The following is an 18,038-nucleotide window of genomic DNA, read 5'->3' as shown; positions in this document are numbered from 1 at the left end:
TTCTTAGCTGTTATGTTCTCTCACCTCTACTCAAAATGAATTGTAGGGCACCCTGGCCTAATGTGGATCCAAAATTAGGACAAAGTTTTTTTTACCCTCTTCAGGGATTTTGATGTCCTCCTCCTAAAACATACTTTTCAAGGGTAAAAGCAATGATGCATATTCTGTGTAAATGTGTAACTTGTCTATACCTCTTGACTCGACATGTTTTATTCCTGAAGTTCCTAAGAGCAGAGTCAGCACTTAATAGATAGTCTTATAAGTACTCTTTTTTCCTTGTTCATTAGCATTTTCTCTTTTTCCCAGTTAAACAGGCAGCAAATGTGTTACTTTTGGTCTTTGTGGGGATAAAAAGTTATCCTAAAATCTGAAAAATTCAAACACTTTCGACTTTAGACCAAATCAGAAAAAGTTTAACGTCACTGCATCATCCCTTATTTTCTGTTGACAACATCCTTATTCTTAAAAGAGTTACTCTGAAGATAGTGGTGAAGGCTGTTTGCTGCCCTCTTGGACCCTAAAGTTGGCCTCAGAGGTTAATATTTCACATGTCCTAAATCACTACTTCATCTGAGACACGCATCAAGTTCCAAAGGACAAGGAAGCACATTTCTGGCTGGTACAAAGTACTGGACACTCTAGCAAAGATATTCATGTTGCTTTGTTCTTAAACTCTCCTTAATTTCATTCCCTGTGTCTCTTTTATCTAGCTATCTCTGAAAAGTTGACTGGTATGTTACATTCATTTGGATTATGACTTTGAAAACAGTTTCTAAAATAGAGGTTAAAAATTAGCGGGTTTTTTAAAAAATGGATGAATTGTGACATGTAAGTATAAAAAAGAAACAAACTTCAATTTTGAGCATAATAACTTAAGAGACTTACTTGTTACTGAGTCCATTTAATTATTCATAAACTAGAAGCCCATTTTGTTTCATAGTCCTGTCAAGATAAATATTCGGTGTTTGTCCCCATTTTTCATGGATATTAAAACCATTTTCAACGGACTGTGGAATGGGGCTACTATTAAGTAATTCCTTGATTCAAGTTACTCTTTTTACCAGCATTTGAAGACTTATCCAGAAAATTCCTCTCCACTCTATATAATTCAGCTAAACGGTAGAATGAAGCAAACCTGTGTTATACTATTTCTTTTGAACCTTGGAATCAATAAGTAGTATTGTTGCTGATGCCACCATATTTATTCCTACTGATGAAAATGGGGAAGCAAAAATAAGAAAATATCAGTCAAACGTGCCCTAATACACATGTATGCCCACTCTGGGCATCCAAGGGTTCAGATACTAGACATGTGCTTGGATCACTTTTAGGACTAAACATAATAGAGGAGAGTTTTGCTCTTCACCTTCAAATAATTCATGAAGTATTCTAATATGTATTAGAGCCTTCTCAGAAACCAAAACAGATAATGCCAGCTTTAAAATCTTTCCTACTCATCTTATTCTTGGGTTATGGAAAGAGAAAATCTCCACATTCTTACTGAGGGTTGCTATTAGTCCCAAGTCTAAATTCGATATGTTCACTCAGTAGAGAGCTAATTTTGACTCAGCATAATTCCAACTGCCACTTTCTAGAGTCTATTAGGCATGAAGCAGCTAAAAAGTATAATAAGGCTTGCCCTCCCAAGCCTGTGTTCTCCCCTGAACGCATCTCTCATTTGCTTGGCTCTGTTTCTTTGCTTTCTTGCTTACTTTTTCAAGCTCATGTTCTCTCTTGAATATATATTCCTTTCCTTCTCACCCTGTCACATATTTCTAGGATTGTTCAATAAAACTATCTTGCTATGCACACACGCAAGCACACACACACACACACACACACTTGCATACACCACACACATAGAGACAGAGAGACAGAGACAGAGAATAACTTTAGATATCCCTCTGATTCCAAGTGTACACTATTTTTCTTTTCAAGCTACTCATCATTTTTGTGAGTGCTTCCTGATTATTTTGTGCTTATTAGTTAGAAGGATTCTTGGGAATAAACCCAGTGAATGAGAAGGGTGAGAAGGATACATACATCATTTCCCTTTATTTTAAACAACAACTGCAACAACAAAACTATTTTATTTACCAAAACTTTTAAACAGAGCTTCTACTTAAAGGTATCGATAGATTGGTATTATAGAAGCTCTGCAACTATAATAAAATAGTTTCATAGTAATGTAAACTATGATACCCCAACTAAAACTTAATCCAAAATTAGATAAGTGAAAGGGAAATGATACCTGTTTGTTTAAAAAAATAAATAATAAAATAGAGTTCATATATACTTTATTCTGCACAGCCCTGGTTTGATTGAGAAAGTAATCAAAGGAAATCACAAGACATCATTTGGCTCTCAGATCCCATCTGCAGGTTCTTTTCCTTGCCAAAAATCAATTCTTTGTAAAACCTGCTGGAGGTTTTAAGAGCAATGTTGATAGATTGTAACATTGTTAGAAGGGTTTGCTTTGAATTTTAATATTAGATTCAAGTTGAGTGTTCTTCTATGATGACCTCTAAGTAAGACTTCTATTTTCTACATGTCAAATGTCTGAAAAGTATGTGATGGGAAACCTCTTTCAACCTTGGGAGAAAGGTCAATGTTTATGTATGTATATATATGTGTGTATGTATATATGTATGTGTGTATGTATATATATGTGTGTCTATGTATATATGTGTGTATATATGTATACATATATATGTATACATGCATATATACATACACACACATGAATTTGTACTTTGATCAATTTTTCAATAAACCATTAGGATTTGTATAACAAATCATTGTGACTCCGTCTGCCAACACTCAAACACACTCCTTCAATAGTGTGTCTTGAGTTGTGAGGTGTTTTGTGTTGTGTTACTGACTAAGCCAACTAAGCCATACACATCAACAACCTCTTACTCCAGGTTATTTTTCAACCAGAATTCCAGGGGAGGAGGAGAAATTTTCAGGAATAGACTTATCTACTGTTTTTAAAGATAATATAGGTAACTAGGGTGAGTAGGAAGTGGGGAAGAAGGGCTGAAAAGGTAAGAAGTCAACAAACAAAATCTCTGGGAAAAAAAAAGAAAACCAGAACTGGTATTAGTATAGCACTGTAGCACTGTCGTCACTGTTGTGCCAGGCTCTTAGAGAGGACAGAGGAATCAAACCCGGGTCGGCCCCGTGCAAGGCAAATGCCCTACCTGCTTTGCTATCACTCCAGCCCAGTATTAGTATACAAGAGTGAAGAGAAGGACATTGAAGACACAAAGGGAAAAATGTCTCCCACACAAAATGAAGAAATCAAAATCTGTCCTCAATGCAGCTGGATCCACTGCAAGATCAACGAGGAAACCTTCCAATTTTATTCTAGAACTAGAGGAATTTAATTATTTTTAGAATTCAGATCATTCCAATTCCGTGAATAGAGCTCAAGAAGTAGCTCAGTGGCAGAACACTTCATTGCTTGTGATGGGTCCTGAGTTTGATCCATCTGCCCCCCCAACACACACACACACACACAACACACACACACACACACACACCAATTTAGCCAACACAGTGCAATGGATTGGATCTTTCAAGTTGTGTGGGAGCAAAAACTAGGGACAAAAAGGATTCATGAAAATTTTCAGGGTGTCTAATTCATGCCCTTGGATACCCCTAAAGGGAGGAAAGCCAAGTTATTTGGGGTCTGTTCTGGGGACTCAGGCAGAACAATGACTCTCCTCGCTTCTGGTGGATATTGGCAATCTTCCTGGCTTGCAGATGTATCAGTTCAATCTCCATGTATTTACAAACACTCCGTGTGCTTCTATGTTTTAACTCTCTCTCTGATTTCTCTTTATAAAGACATCAGTTAAGGGGATTCAGTACTCGTTTTAACTTCTACATGGTGCCAACTCAAACTCCTTAACTCCAAGTGACTTTCCAGTATTCAGAGCTTAGGACATGGACCTATTTTTGCAAGTGGAATGGGACATTCCTGACAAGTGTGTATTGGAGCATCTTCTGTAGCTAGACTAGGCTTCTCAGATGTGATTCATCAGTGCAGTATTTGAGGAACTCTAGCTTGGGGCCATAACAGTCTAGGTTGGAAGCCTGGTCTACTTTAGCAGCTATTTAATTTAAAACCTCTGTACCTTGGCTTTTCCTCTGGAAACTGAAATTATACTGCATCACAATTCTCATAAGGTTACTATGAGGTTTATTTTTTTTTAGATAATACAGATAAAAGACCAATAGTGCCAGCTATGTCTTAAATAAATAGGACTTCAAGTCTTTGTTTGTTTTGTTTGTTTGTTTTTTGGGCCAAACTTGGCAGTGCTCGGGGGCATTTCATTAAGTGGCAGGAAGTGGAGGCCACTCCTGGTGTTGCTAAAGGGACTCAGCAGACCCAGGATCGAACCTGAGCAAAGCCTGTGCTCAAGCCCTTTGATTTATCTCTGTTTCTCAGACCTTTAGTCTTTGATTTGTAAGATGTTCACTAGTAAACAGGACTGTCTCCTTGGCTGCCTGCAGTCAAGTCTCTTTGAGCAAAATTAACTCTTAATCTCCAAAGGAAATAGCTCAGATAACATTAGTCATACATAGATTTACGTATTTGTGTTTGTGTTTTAAGGTCTCTAAGGACTATAAAGCTAGGTAAAGACTCCTGGGGAGAGGGCTTAAGTGCTGACCTCCAGGAAAAACATGCTGACGTTTATGAAGCAAGCTAACAGGGTAAAAAAGCTGAGACTTAATTTTTGTCATTAAAATACTAGCATGCATTTGTTCCCATGAGGGCTGTATCTGGTCCTTGAATTAAAAATGGCTTGCTTTAGGCACAAATTTAGGAGGATTCTGAGAGGAGGAGAAGGTTAGTAGCCCAATGAGTGGTTTCAACAGGATTGTATAGATACGTCTCCCCAAAAGCCATTCTTTGCTTTTTCCTCTCTGGAGAAGTCCTTGTTCTCCCTTGAAGATGTACCTTTTTCTCCCTTCACATGTCTCTTAATTAATTTCATTAGGAACAACATTGTTTCACTTCAAAAGGAGGAGGGGAGAGGATACAAAACTATGAATAACTGTTCTTTGCCTCTGTCTTCAGTCCATGTAGAAATTTAACTTCTCCCTAGCTCTCGCCAGCTGTATCAGGTGAAAGAACTTTTTTGAAATGAACTAGCAGTGACCATGCATTTTGCCTAGTATGATGCACAAGGAAGTGAGTTTGTGAGTGCACACACCACAGATATTTAGAGGATGTTTATACTGTAGTGCCATGTAGGAGCTCAGAAATCTTTCCCCTCAGTGAATAGCACAACAGATAACACATTCTTCTTTCCTTTCCCAATAGTGTAAGGATGAATGCCAAACACAGTGTTTTTTAAGTATAGGGCTTTCATAAGCTCATACGTAGAAAATCTGTACTGAATCCTAACAGTTTGGGGGCTGGAGAGATAGTACAGTGGGAACGTCACTTGCCTTGCATGCGGCCTTGCAGGTTTGATTCTCTGTATGCCATATGATCCCCAGAGAAAAGTCAGGAGTGATCCTTGAGTACAGAGTCAAGAGTAAGCCCTGAGCACTGCAGAGTGTGGCTCCAAAAGAAACACAACAGAAGAATCCTATCAGTTTTAACAGTGTCGATGAATATAAACTTGGCACAGTTCTTTACTCTTCCCGATGTCTTTATGATTTTTTTTTTAATTCTAATGCTCTATTTTGAATTGAGCCAAAACCCAGTAACAATGCTGGGTCCATTCCCCTGGCTCAGAAAAAGCCTCCAATGTGGCATCATTGGGAAGGACGAGTAGAGAGAGGCTTCTAAAATCTCAGGGCTAGGATGAATGGAGACGTAACTGAGACCACTCAAGAAGTTCGATGGTCAATGGGTTGATGATGATGATGATGATGATGATGAGTGCTCAATTTTGAATACTAGTTGCAGTCTTCTAAGGCTCTAAATTTTCAATTTATTTCTCTCTAGCTATGCAACCTTATTTTCCTGTGTGTGACACATTTGGATCAAATCTTTCATTCTAGATTTTAATGCAAAATTAGCATTACAAATTCCTTGGCTGGAGAATCAGTGTTACCAGATATTAGTTGCTGATTTGAAGCTCTGTTAGGGACTCTGTCTTTTGTAGTTTTGGAGACTACAAAGTAAGCAGTCTTACCCACTTCCGTGCTTCCAGAGTTCAGTCTAATTGAGGAGAAAGAACAGAGTGAATCTGACGAACTGCACCCTAACGGCTAGTTGGGAACTTATTATGCTCTAAAGTCTGGATTTGCTCTATTATGATCTCATTACGCCTATGAACTCTGCCTACAGGTGTCTGTGGCAGGTTATGTGCATCTGAGACATCCATCTGTGATCACCTGGTGCCATTAAGTGTCTGCTGGTGCTTGAGTTTGCTGCCTACTTTCTTGCCATGTCTAACGAAGTAGAAACAAGCACAACTAATGGTCAGCCTGACCAACAACAGGCTGCAACAAAAGCCCCCTCAAAGAAGGAAAAGAAGAAAGGTATGGCGCAATCCTCTTCAAGCTAATGTGGGAAGCTAGTGGAAGTGTCCGCAAAAGAAAGATGAGGTTTGGGGTATAGGAAGAGCTGACTGCTTAGATATCAGCTTAGTCTCAGCTTCTCCTAAACTATAAAGATGGATAACTATCTGCATGATTTTCAAAGTAATTTAATCACAATTTTTATCTGCCTTATTGACAGTTCAAAATGGTGACTTCTTTTCTTTTAAAAACATGTATTATTCTCTGTATCTTTTTAGAAATAACTGATGGAAAACATCCCACTTGACCTGTTCTTTCATTTCCCATAATACAGTTTATTTTGCACTTTTAAAAGTATTCTAGAGCATAATTATACTGAGGGAAAGTAAGCAACAACAATATTTTATCAGTTACAGTACATTCAATATTTGCACTACTTCAGTTTGGAGATTCTAGGCTTTGTTTGCTCACACGGAAATGAATATTTAATTACTTTTATAAACTTGATTCTACATTTTTTTTCAGGCTCTGAAAAGACAGATGAGTATCTTTTGGCCAGATTCAAAGGTGATGGTGTGAAATATAAGGCTAAGCTAATTGGCATTGATGATGTGCCAGATGCAAGAGGTGATAAAATGAGCCAAGATTCCATGATGAAGCTAAAGGTAAAAGAAGAAAGAATGTTTAATCTTTATTTTAAGCAAATGTTCGACAGGGGAATTCTCTTAGACTTTTGTATTTACCTATATTTATAATCTTGTGAGAGCCTTTTCTGATCCCATAATTCATGAGCTCTACATTTTAAGAGAAGCCATGGGTTTGAACAACTCAGTACTGTTCCAGACACTTGATGGAATCGGACAGAACAGGACTCTTGTCTCAAATGTCAAGTCTCGGAAACACTCAAGTAAAATCAAAAAGGGTTCTAGCTGAAAAATGATGCTCTGAAGTATTAGCTCCATTTTTTTGAAAAAATTTTTAAAATTCTACATTTGTCACTGAAACTAATCAAACAAATGACAAGGCCTATAAGGAACATCTTTCAAGATCTAGTGCATTTGTCTTGTCTTTACCAGTGAATTATCACGAGGCAAAGAGTATTAAGCTCTGCATGCCGCCTACCCAGGCTCTATCTGCAGCTGCCCACAAGGTGCCCTGAGCTTCATCAGGATTGATCTCTGAGTGCAGAGCCGAGAATAAGGCCTGGGTGTGACATAAAAAATGAATAAATAAATTACACAGAAAAATAAATAAAATTACACAGGAAAAAGAAAAAGAGTATTAAGCTCACAAACCCTACAGGTAATACCCTGGCTCCATCTCTTCTAGCCCATCCTTCTGTCTCCTAGGAAAGGTGCCTTATCCTTAAAGATGTAAAACAAAGCTGACTGTCTTGCAACATGTTTGTCGTTGATATATTTGTTCTTTTGTTTATGTCCTTTCAACTGAGTTGTTCTTGTTTTTCTGTCCCCATCAGGGAATGGCAGCAGCTGGTCGGTCTCAGGGACAGCACAAACAAAGGATCTGGGTCAACATTTCTCTTTCGGGAATAAAAATAATTGATGAAAAAACTGGGGTAAGAGTCTACTTTCACTGACACCTTTCTGACCACCTGAGTCTCACCAAAACAGTTGCTATTGAAATTTCAGTTTTTTCTTTTTTGTTTACAAAAGTCAATAGGAATTTTTTTTATTTCTTTTATTTCCCCCATCATTATAATAATGATGGTCCTCATTCCCCTCATCCTGAAAGAGACCCCAATATGCCATCAGGCTACACTAGCACGCGACAGGGATGAATGGAGATGTTACTGGTGCCCACTTGAGCAAATAAATGAACAAGGGGATGACAGTGGTACAGTTATTTCCCCCAATTAGAAGGTAGAGATCAGGGTAGAGGTGAGGAGTCTATTTTATGACTGATTTCCTACAGTGGATGTGAATCTCATGTCTTTGAATACAAGTGTGATATAAATATCACTTGAGCATTTCATTTGGGCTCCTGGGTATGCAGAACTAGGCTAACTATAATTCCTGCTTAATGTTGCTGTCATCTGTCCTTTACATTGGGTCTCATTTTACTGTGCTGATCACAAACAAATTTAGCAGCTAACCTATGGCAATATTACCTGTGTCACATCTACCTTTCTTTCACAGTAGTCACATCTGTTGTCATCACTTGTGAACGCTTGTGCTTTAAAGCCAATACTATGTACTATAGAACATAACTAGCTACTATTTGTCCCTTCTTAGAAATGGCCATTATCTAATAAGCAAAACCCTTCTGTCAAGCCCAGAGTCTTGGGATCCTTTTCATTTGGCCATGGACAGATGCTTCTGTTCTCTCTAATCTCTCAATTCCTATTTTCCTGAATCCATCCAAACATGGTAGAAGGTTTCCCATATAAGCATTTGCTCTCCTCAAAACCTCCCAAAATATGTAAGATAGACTTTTTAGTTGTCCTGGGCACTTAACAAAACCAAGACACATCTTACCCAATTATAGATATCTTTGAAGAACCGAAGGCTGCCATCTACTCAATAGGATCAAGCAATCCCATCAACTGCAATCACATCAAAATTAGTGGGTTCTCATCTTTGGGTTAGCAGCCTCTCCCCTGAGGAAGTGGAGTGGGGGATAGGAAATCAGAAGAAAAAGGAAAGTGGATGTAACACAGGAAATATCACCATAGACTAGCTGCTGAATTTGTATGTGACTCGCACAGTAAAATAAGATCCAATGTAAAGGAGAGATGACAGTAGTACAAGTGTAGGTAAAGGAACCAAGGATGTGGTCGAAGTGTTATAACACATACCTCGAATGTGCAGGACCCTGAGTTCAATCTGTGTCATGACATACCCTACTCTGTACCCTTCTAAGAGTATTTTCCCCATCCAGTATTTTCAGTTGTGGCCATATTTTAAAAAAAGAGAGATGCATAAAAGATAAAGGCAAAGCCACAACTGAACCAATAATCTCCCTGCCAAGTATAATTTCTGGATAATGACATTGGGCCATTTCTAGAAGTTTGAGGAATTCTTGATGATGGCATTTGGTAATTTCCAGAATATTCTGGAGAACAGTTGTTCCAGTAATATTTACAAGAGCTGCTTGACTACTCATAGCCATTTACCCTTTATCCTGATGGTCATTCCTAGCTTAATTGTGATGTTCACTTGAGTTATCTTTGAAATAGAAAAGTTACTTACGAGGGTGAATTTGGGGATTATGTTTCTAGCTTCACTTTAGACATGCTTGACCTAGTAACAGTCCTTCATTGCTATGTGTTATCAAAACTTTGAAATCAAGTAGTAATATATTTAATTTTTATTTATATAGAGTTGTTCACAACAATTTATTACATTCAATATTCCAACACCAATCTCATCACCATTACACCTTCCCACCATCATTATTTCGTATTTTCCCACCACCGTTTATGCCTGGCCCAAAGGCAGATGCCAAATAATTTATTTTGTTTTGTATATTATGAGAAATCCATCAAGTAGCAATACTTTTATTTATTTATTTATTGCTTTTTGGGTCACACCCAGCGATGCTCAGGGGTTACTCCTGGCTTTGCACTCAGGAATTGCTCCTGGCAGTGCTTGGGGGACCATATGGGATGCTGGGGATCGAACCTGGGTCAGCCTCGTGCAAGGCAAATGCCCTACCCGCTGTGTTATCGCTCCGGCTCCAAAGTAGCAATACTTTTAAAGTTACAATTTTTTGTGACTGGAGCGATAGCACAGTGGGTAGGGCCTTGCATGCGGCCTTGCATGCGGCCGACCCAAGTTCGATTCCTCCGTCTCTCTCAAAGAGCCCGGCAAGATACCGAGAGTATCCCACCTGCATGGCAGAGCTTGGCAAGCTAGCCGTGGCATATTCAATATGCCAAAAACAGTAACAACAAGTCTCACAATGGAGATGTTACTGGTGCCCGCTCAAGTAAATAGATGAACAATAGGATGACAGTGCTACAAGTGCTACATTTTTTTTTGTAAGTTGGCTTAGCTGTGCAAAGGATTGCTCCTGGCTTTGCATTCAGAAATCTTTCATTCCTTGAGATCTCAGGGGTCCATATTGGGGTACTGGGATTGAATCTGGGTCAATGTGCAAGTACAGTGCCCTAGGTGCTGTTCCATGACTCTGGCTTTAAAATTACATTCTTCTTACTCTTCTTTCCTATTCTTTTTTTTTTCCTTTAAAGTCCTTCCCATCAAAGGTGACTATAGCTGTCATTTGCAACCAGAGGCCAACAATTCTTTCTTCAAATGTTTTATGTTTTGATCTTTTTCTAAGTGCCTGAGAATCTCATGCTTGGTTGCACTAACCTGCAAGTAAGTTCTAGTTTTCTCAATCATTTTTATGCCCTTTTTTAGGTAATCGAACATGAGCATCCAGTAAATAAGATTTCTTTCATTGCCCGTGATGTGACAGACAACCGAGCTTTTGGTTATGTCTGTGGAGGAGAAGGCCAGCATCAGTTTTTTGCCATTAAAACAGGACAACAGGTAAGCTCTAAACCTGGATGTTTACCTAAAGTGTGCCTTGTCCTCAGGAACGCAGAGAAGGTAGGTTACTCAGCTGCAGGCCCTACTATAGCCAGTTGCATGGGAGAAAACTAAACAGCAATTCAAATGATTACTACCTTCTTTGGGCTACACAATTGTTTTACAAATTTCATTAATATCTTTGTAGCATGTAACTCAAGGACGGTTAGAATGGACTTTCTCGTGGTCAAAATTGAGTTTATAGCAAGAATGAATTATTCCTAGAAAGTGAAGAGACTTAGAAAATGATCATTGTTGCTTCTTATTTTGTCTAAATACTTACCAACATTCCTGTCCTATATGTACCTGGGAATGAGGATAGAAGTGGTGGTAATCCCTCACATACCAAAGGCATTATTTTGGGGAGAGGGGGCACACCCAATGATGCTCACAGCTTACTCCTGACTCTACACACTTAGAGATCACTCCTGGCAGTGCTCTGGGGACTAAGAAGTGCCAGGAATTGAAACCAGGTTGGGTTCATGCCAGGCAAGCACCCTACCCACTATCTCTCTGACCCAAGAACATTTTTTTATTGGTTGCTCTGGAGTCACAACGCACAAAGCTTAGGAGCTACTAGGGCCATGTTCTAGAAACTGTTTCAGTATCATGGATCAAATGAGGGGCTCCTCATGCAAAACATGTGCTCTTGTCCATCACTATCACTCGTGACAAACCAGAAGATCTATAAGAGAAAGGAAGGAGCTACTGACAGGGGTGGGGGAGAAGGGAGGGGAGAAAGTAAAGAAAGTAAGAAAAAAATATTGATAAAGATGCTTTCTCTTTCTTCAGGCTGAACCATTAGTTGTTGATCTTAAAGATCTTTTTCAAGTTATCTATAATGTAAAGAAAAAGGAGGAGGAAAAGAAGAAGGTAAGTCTTATCCACTGCGGGCCAATTGAAATTTGAGGTGATATTGAGGACCATGGTTAAACATTATATAACTTTATAGGCTATTTGAAGAGTTGACTTCAATAAGGTTTTCTAAAGCAGACAAATGTATTATCTATTCAGCCCAGTGGGGCATAGATGAATGGTATAGTAAGCACTTCTGATTTTTAGTCCCTTGCTCTTGTCTTCTCTCCTTATAATCTTTACGTTGATTCTAAAAAATTGGATTTATTCGGCCCGCATCATCTTTCCCCCACATGACCTCCAACCACATTTTACTTGGTGTTCCCTTCTCTGAGTTGCCCAGAATGAGAGACCAGCCTCCAAGCCATGGAGACAGCCTTCTGGTACTTATTTCTACTATTCTTGGGTGTTTGTCTTATAGTCTATTATTCTATATTCTACAGATGAGTGCAATCTTTCTATGTCTGTCTCTCTCTTTCTGACTCATTTCACTTAGCATAATACTTTCCATGCTGATCCACTTATATGCAAACGTCATGACCTCATTCTTTCTAACAACTGCATAGTATTCCATTGTATAGATGTACCAGAGTTTCTTCAACCAGTCATCTGTTCTAGGGCACTCGGGCCTAGAGACTGAACACAATGGCCACTCAACACCTTTATTGCAAACCACAACACCTAATCAGAGAGAGAGAACAAAAGGGAATACCCTGCCGTAGTGGCAGTGTGGGGTGGGGGGAGACGGGACTGGGGAGGGGGGTAGGGATGTTGGGTTTACTGGTGGTGGAGAATGGGCACTGGTGAAGGGATGGGTTATCAAACTTTGTAAGGGAGAAACATGAGCACAAAAATGTATAAATCTGTAACTGCAAAAAAAAAATAAATAAAATAAAAAATAAATAAATAAATAAAACAAAACAAACAAACAAAAAAAGAAAGTGAATTAGAAGTAAGTTTTTCTCCATTTTCCATACAGATCCATAGATTTTCATATCAATATAGACATTTTTGCTGATAATTGCTTATAAAATTTTCAAATGATTGTGAATCTTAAAAAATAAATAAATAAATAAATAAAAATAAAAATAAAAAATTGGATTTATAAGGCTAACAAAGACCAGTAACTCTTCAGACCCAATAAGTGACAAAATAATGAGAGAGTAATGTGGGGAAGAAAAAAATAAAAGATTCTCTTAGGTTATGTCTATGAGCCCAAGGATATATTTCTTCTTTAGTTTAACTTCCTTCAACTCCAGTGACTTATCATTGTAATTGTATCTTTCTTTTTAGATGGAAGAAGCTAACAAAGCAGTAGAGGTAAACATACATCTTTATTTCTTGTGAATTGTGCATGTAAAGTGTATAAACCGTTCTGTTAGCCACGCAAGTTTAGTAATGTTTCTCCTAAATTATTACTATGTATCTGTGATACTTCTGATCATGGAATATGGGCTGTTAAATGTTCATAACCTAAATCATAACTGCTAAGGATGCTCATAGTTAGGAAACTGAACTCCTTAGGGGAAACACCAATTAAACCCTTAAATATTTACCATCTTTCAGAATGGGAGCGAGTCCCTACTGACTTTTGACGAACAAGCTAGCAAACTGAGACTGGTATGTATATTAGTAATGTTTTATGATTCTTGCATATGAATGTGGGTTTTACTTCCTATAGATACTGCTAATGCCAAATCTATATTCAATCGGTATGAAAAGTCAATTGGGACAACTAATTTCCTAAACATTAATGTCAATATATAAAATATATATAATCTCTTTAGTAGACACATCTAAATCTAATACTATTACCTTTTTATGGGTGTGGACCAGATGCATTTATTTGGGGACATGACTACACTTCCTGACCTATATAGCCTATTATTATATTAAAACTGTTTTAATTAATTAAATTAAGGTCCAACTGTTACAATTATTTTTATGAATGTTAGGAAACCCAACAATATACAAAATAATCTTTTTTCAGTAGACATTGAATCTAATTTAAATACTTTTTTAAGGGTGTTGACCAGATGGATTTGTTTGGGGACATGTCTACACCTCCTGACCTAAATAGTCCAACAGTAAGTCTCTGTTTTTAAGTTTGAAATGTAATGGAAATGGCATAAGTCAAATTGGCAGTTAATCAGAAATCTTCATCTGTTCATTGAAACTTGCAAGGTGACGGCTGATTATTTTTTCTGTATAAAGTGTAAAAGACTAAGAGAACAAGTTTGCATATTAAGTCACCATGGGAACATATCAAGCATAAACTAGGCATATTATTATTGCTTAGAGGTTAATCTGAGCAACAGGTCAGGCAATGTAGTATGTTTTGGTATTGCTTAGAAGAGAAGGAAGAGCTTAAACAAAATCTTTGGCATCAGCTTATTTGAAGGAAGTATGTGTGTTGATAACAATTAATGGTAAAACCTTCCAGCCTTTTCTTTTTCTTCTTTTTTTCTTATTCTTTCTATTGTGATTTAGAAGTATAAGCTGGGTGTGAAGTAGGATATAAACAAGGAAATCAATTTATGTTCAACAAAAACCTGCCTTTGTTTTTTTTAAATTGTATATTCTTTATAAGATCTATAGATTATTAAGCCTTTTTAATATTGATTTAACAGTCATTTCTGTGAAAATGAAGCAATAGTTTTCTTTAAAAATAGTAAATGGTTTTTTAGAATAAAATTTCATTTCCTAAGAAGAAGTCCAGATTCCAGGCTTAAGTCTAAGTATTCAAACTTTCTAAAGCAAGCCTAAAGATTTATATTTTGAATGACTTTTTTCAATGTCCGTTATAAACTTAACAGTGTCTTAAGTAGTTTCTCTTTGCAGGAAACAGAAATGAGTGAGATGCACAATAACAGTGACATGATGATAGCATTCAAAGTAATCACAAAGCTTATTAAAGTTGATGCTGGGGCATCAAAACTTGATGCTCAAATAATGCCTGTGATTAGTTTCTGGACTTGAATATAAACAATAAGAAGGCAGTACCTAGACTAGAGAGACATCAGTTTAGTACAGCGGGGCAAATGTCTACCTGGAGTGAGTGTCTATGCCAAGGAATTCACCAACAAGCTTCCGTGCAGATGACAGGAGTGCAGGAAGCCACACATTGGGGACTGAGTGCTTCACCACACCATGTGTTGCAGAGTATGAGCCTATGAAGCTTTACTGCATAAAAGGCCTGAGGAGACAGAGAAAGACAGGGACTCTGTACACTTCTTTACATATAATCCTGTGAGATTCACAGCATGTCTTAGAGACCTTAGAAACCCGACAGCAGAGAAACCTATTCCCTCAAGAGCCTCTGTCCTTCTGTTTGTAGAACCTGTATTCTTCACAGTGTTAATTACTACTCTAAGGATAAACCTTCAAAAGTAATCCCACGATGCTCGTCATAGCTGAGGTCCTTTCGGTTTTTAGAAAACTTTGCCATCTGTTAAAATCCCCTTTACCCAACTAAATTGAGATCTGAATGACCTGATTTCCAAGTACAGCTGACATTTCAAAAAGATGCTAAAGAGTTATCAATATATGAAATTGAAGTCTGGTGGGATGGTCAAGAAAGCAATCTATTTCATCTGTAGAAGGACAAATGAAAAGCAGCGTCATTTCATATGAATTATAAGAATTATTAGTTTCTAGAAATAAGATGCAAAGTTTTGTTAAATTAATAATAAATTAACAAATAGGGGACTTTCATTCAAATAGAGGATTTCTTATAAATAAGGCAATGCTAACTATGCTAATTATTTGCCAATATATTCATGCATATAGATTTACTATTCATAGGACATATCCCTATTGGTAAGATCAACCTGTTTAAAAGTATTCAAATACTACAATAATGTATCTGGAATATATGAAGAAATCTATATTATTAGACTTTTTATGGTAGCTCCCTGATTTGTCCCGCTCCATAAATTGTGCCCATTTGTTTTATGTATTTCAAATAGAGTTCCTATTGCAAGCGTAGTGACACCCCTTAGTGTTTAACTTTCACTAGAACCACTTGAACAATAATATCCTTTTACACTGTATCTGAAACAACCAACAGGGAAATACACACACACACACACACACACACACACGTACAGAGAGAGAGAGGCATGATCGCTGTTTTAAAAGAAAAAAAGTATCATTGGAAACTTTATTATAGGAAGAATATAAGGATACAGGGATGGGGTCAGAGCACAAAGTACAAGTGTCATGTGTGCTATAAGGTGTCATGGATGGGCATAGATTTAAAATAGAAGGATTCGTAGGAAGAGATTTTGTGAAGAATCTTAATTTCAGTTGGTACTTTAAAGTATGTAGAAAGATGCTAAGACTAGAAATGTACTAGAAATACCTTGTTCTGATTGTGTATTGTTTTGAAAATCCAGATTCTGGAGTTTTATTTAATGAAAGGGGAAGGAGGAGAAAATGACCAAAAGGCTTTGGGAATAGGAGTCTAGGACTTAGCAGACTGGAATGGTTCGACGAGGCTAGAGTCACCTAAAGATGAGCAAGCTAGGCAGAGGAATCAATATAGCCTCGTCTCGGTGCAGACAGCTCTTGTGTCTTCTTGCCTCTCTTTCTGGAACTCCTTAAGAGCAGGGGCTATATTTCTGTGCCTGTTGCCAGTGTCTGTCTCTCAGATGTTCACTCATAGAAGCTGTGTTGGCAACCCAACCAAGAATTAATGAGCTTCTTACCAAGGAGACGTATAAGGAATCTTAGAGCTGTAGTTTATGAACTAAACCTTGAATCTTGGAATGACATCAAACTCAACCTGAGGCGAGCTATGCATTTTACTTATAGGGTGACTGTTCAGAAGTCTAACATTGTGGCTCCTGTTTGGTGTCCTAAGGACTTCTTCTGAAGTATCTCAAAGGAGAACTCTACGAGCTGTGAACACCCAACCTGTTCTAATCCAGAGGTGGCTCATAATAAATGAATAAATATTAAAATCACAAACTTTTGTAATACATTTGTCCTTCCTTATGATTGCTAAAGATCTCTACATTGAGAGACCCTCCAATCCATTTCTTTGATTAAAAGAAATCATTTTTTAAATAAAAAATAATTATTATCAGTTCTTCTGAAAAATTCTTCTGGTTAATGAGAAGAAACATGGCTTCTGAAAAAAATGTATAACTATAATACCTTATTGGTAAGGATTTCAAAAGACAATGCCATTTGAGTCTAATTTAGGACCTCCACTGTCAAAATTTCATTTTTTTTTATTAAGGCAAAGAAGGACTATGTACGCCCCTATTTTTTTTAGCTACTAGTTTGAGAACTTTATACTTCCTTGATTGCTTTTGTCTCCATTATCAAAATATCTAATTATGTGTTCAAAGTAATAGAAGGTCTCTAACTCCCATTTTAACTACGAATTTTTTAAATTATTTTCTTATAGGCTATCTTAGCTAGATATTTAATCAATCAAAGTTTATCAGAAAGACTGAAAGTGTGACAGTGCTATCCCCAGTGAATCCTAATTAAAGAAAGGCCTGTCAGATTTATTAAATTCGCTGCTTTTATGTTGAGAAGGATGTCTTTCAAACTACTTGGAACTTGATTAAAAGACCAGAAAAAAAATTGATAGGAAGTAGAATTTTGAGTCTCACATTTGTTGTCTTTCAAATGAAATCTTAAATCCATATCTCCACCTAATACAGAACTAGATTGTGTATAAAATAAAGTTTAGTTGACTTTATCATCTTAGGACATGAAATTACTGTCAAAGCACAGACAATTCTAATCTAGGTTTGGGAAAAGCTACAAATATGAGAGATTAATATTATGGTGAATTATGTTAGATTATATCAGTATTTTGAGTATCATTTTCTTTGAAGAACAAAGAAAAGGCATGTCCAGAGGAAAGATTTGATGTGAAGATGAGCAATCTCTCTTTTGACTAACACTTTAAGGACCCTTAACGTTAAAGACGCTGCTTGGATGGCTATAACATAAGGGGGAAAATCTTTTCTTTTCCCTCCCACTAAAAAAAAAGACCAAGTATCAGAATATATACTTGCCCTTACACTGCTTTACAACCAGAACTATAAAATGTGATGGTATTCACTCATTTAAAGAGCTGATATTACTAAGTCTGAGGCACAAAAGAAAGAAATGCACATCAGA

At 37.3% G+C, this 18,038-nt stretch overlaps 1 protein-coding gene across 3 annotated transcripts in view; it reads left to right on the top strand.

The window, feature by feature from the left end:
- Window positions 1–18,038, top strand: part of DAB2 (DAB adaptor protein 2) — a 59,343-nt gene that overhangs the window by 27,931 nt on the left and 13,374 nt on the right. For 2 of the 3 annotated variants that reach the window (XM_055123703.1, XM_004605539.2), the window contains exons 2-9: window positions 6,314–6,507; window positions 7,012–7,151; window positions 7,964–8,062; window positions 10,869–11,000; window positions 11,832–11,912; window positions 13,188–13,214; window positions 13,461–13,514; window positions 13,919–13,981. In XM_055123703.1, coding sequence (XP_054979678.1) covers window positions 6,414–6,507; window positions 7,012–7,151; window positions 7,964–8,062; window positions 10,869–11,000; window positions 11,832–11,912; window positions 13,188–13,214; window positions 13,461–13,514; window positions 13,919–13,981 — 690 coding nt within the window. In that variant the 5' untranslated portion in view covers window positions 6,314–6,413. The remainder of the gene's footprint in view (window positions 1–6,313; window positions 6,508–7,011; window positions 7,152–7,963; window positions 8,063–10,868; window positions 11,001–11,831; window positions 11,913–13,187; window positions 13,215–13,460; window positions 13,515–13,918; window positions 13,982–18,038) is intronic. The other variant, XM_004605540.2, reaches the window with a different exon arrangement.

Source organism: Sorex araneus, chromosome 1 (genome assembly GCF_027595985.1).
Source record: "Sorex araneus isolate mSorAra2 chromosome 1, mSorAra2.pri, whole genome shotgun sequence".
Taxonomy (NCBI): Eukaryota; Metazoa; Chordata; class Mammalia; order Eulipotyphla; family Soricidae; genus Sorex; species Sorex araneus.
Note: the sequence above shows the minus strand (reverse complement) of the source record. Positions and strands in the feature narration are given on the sequence as shown.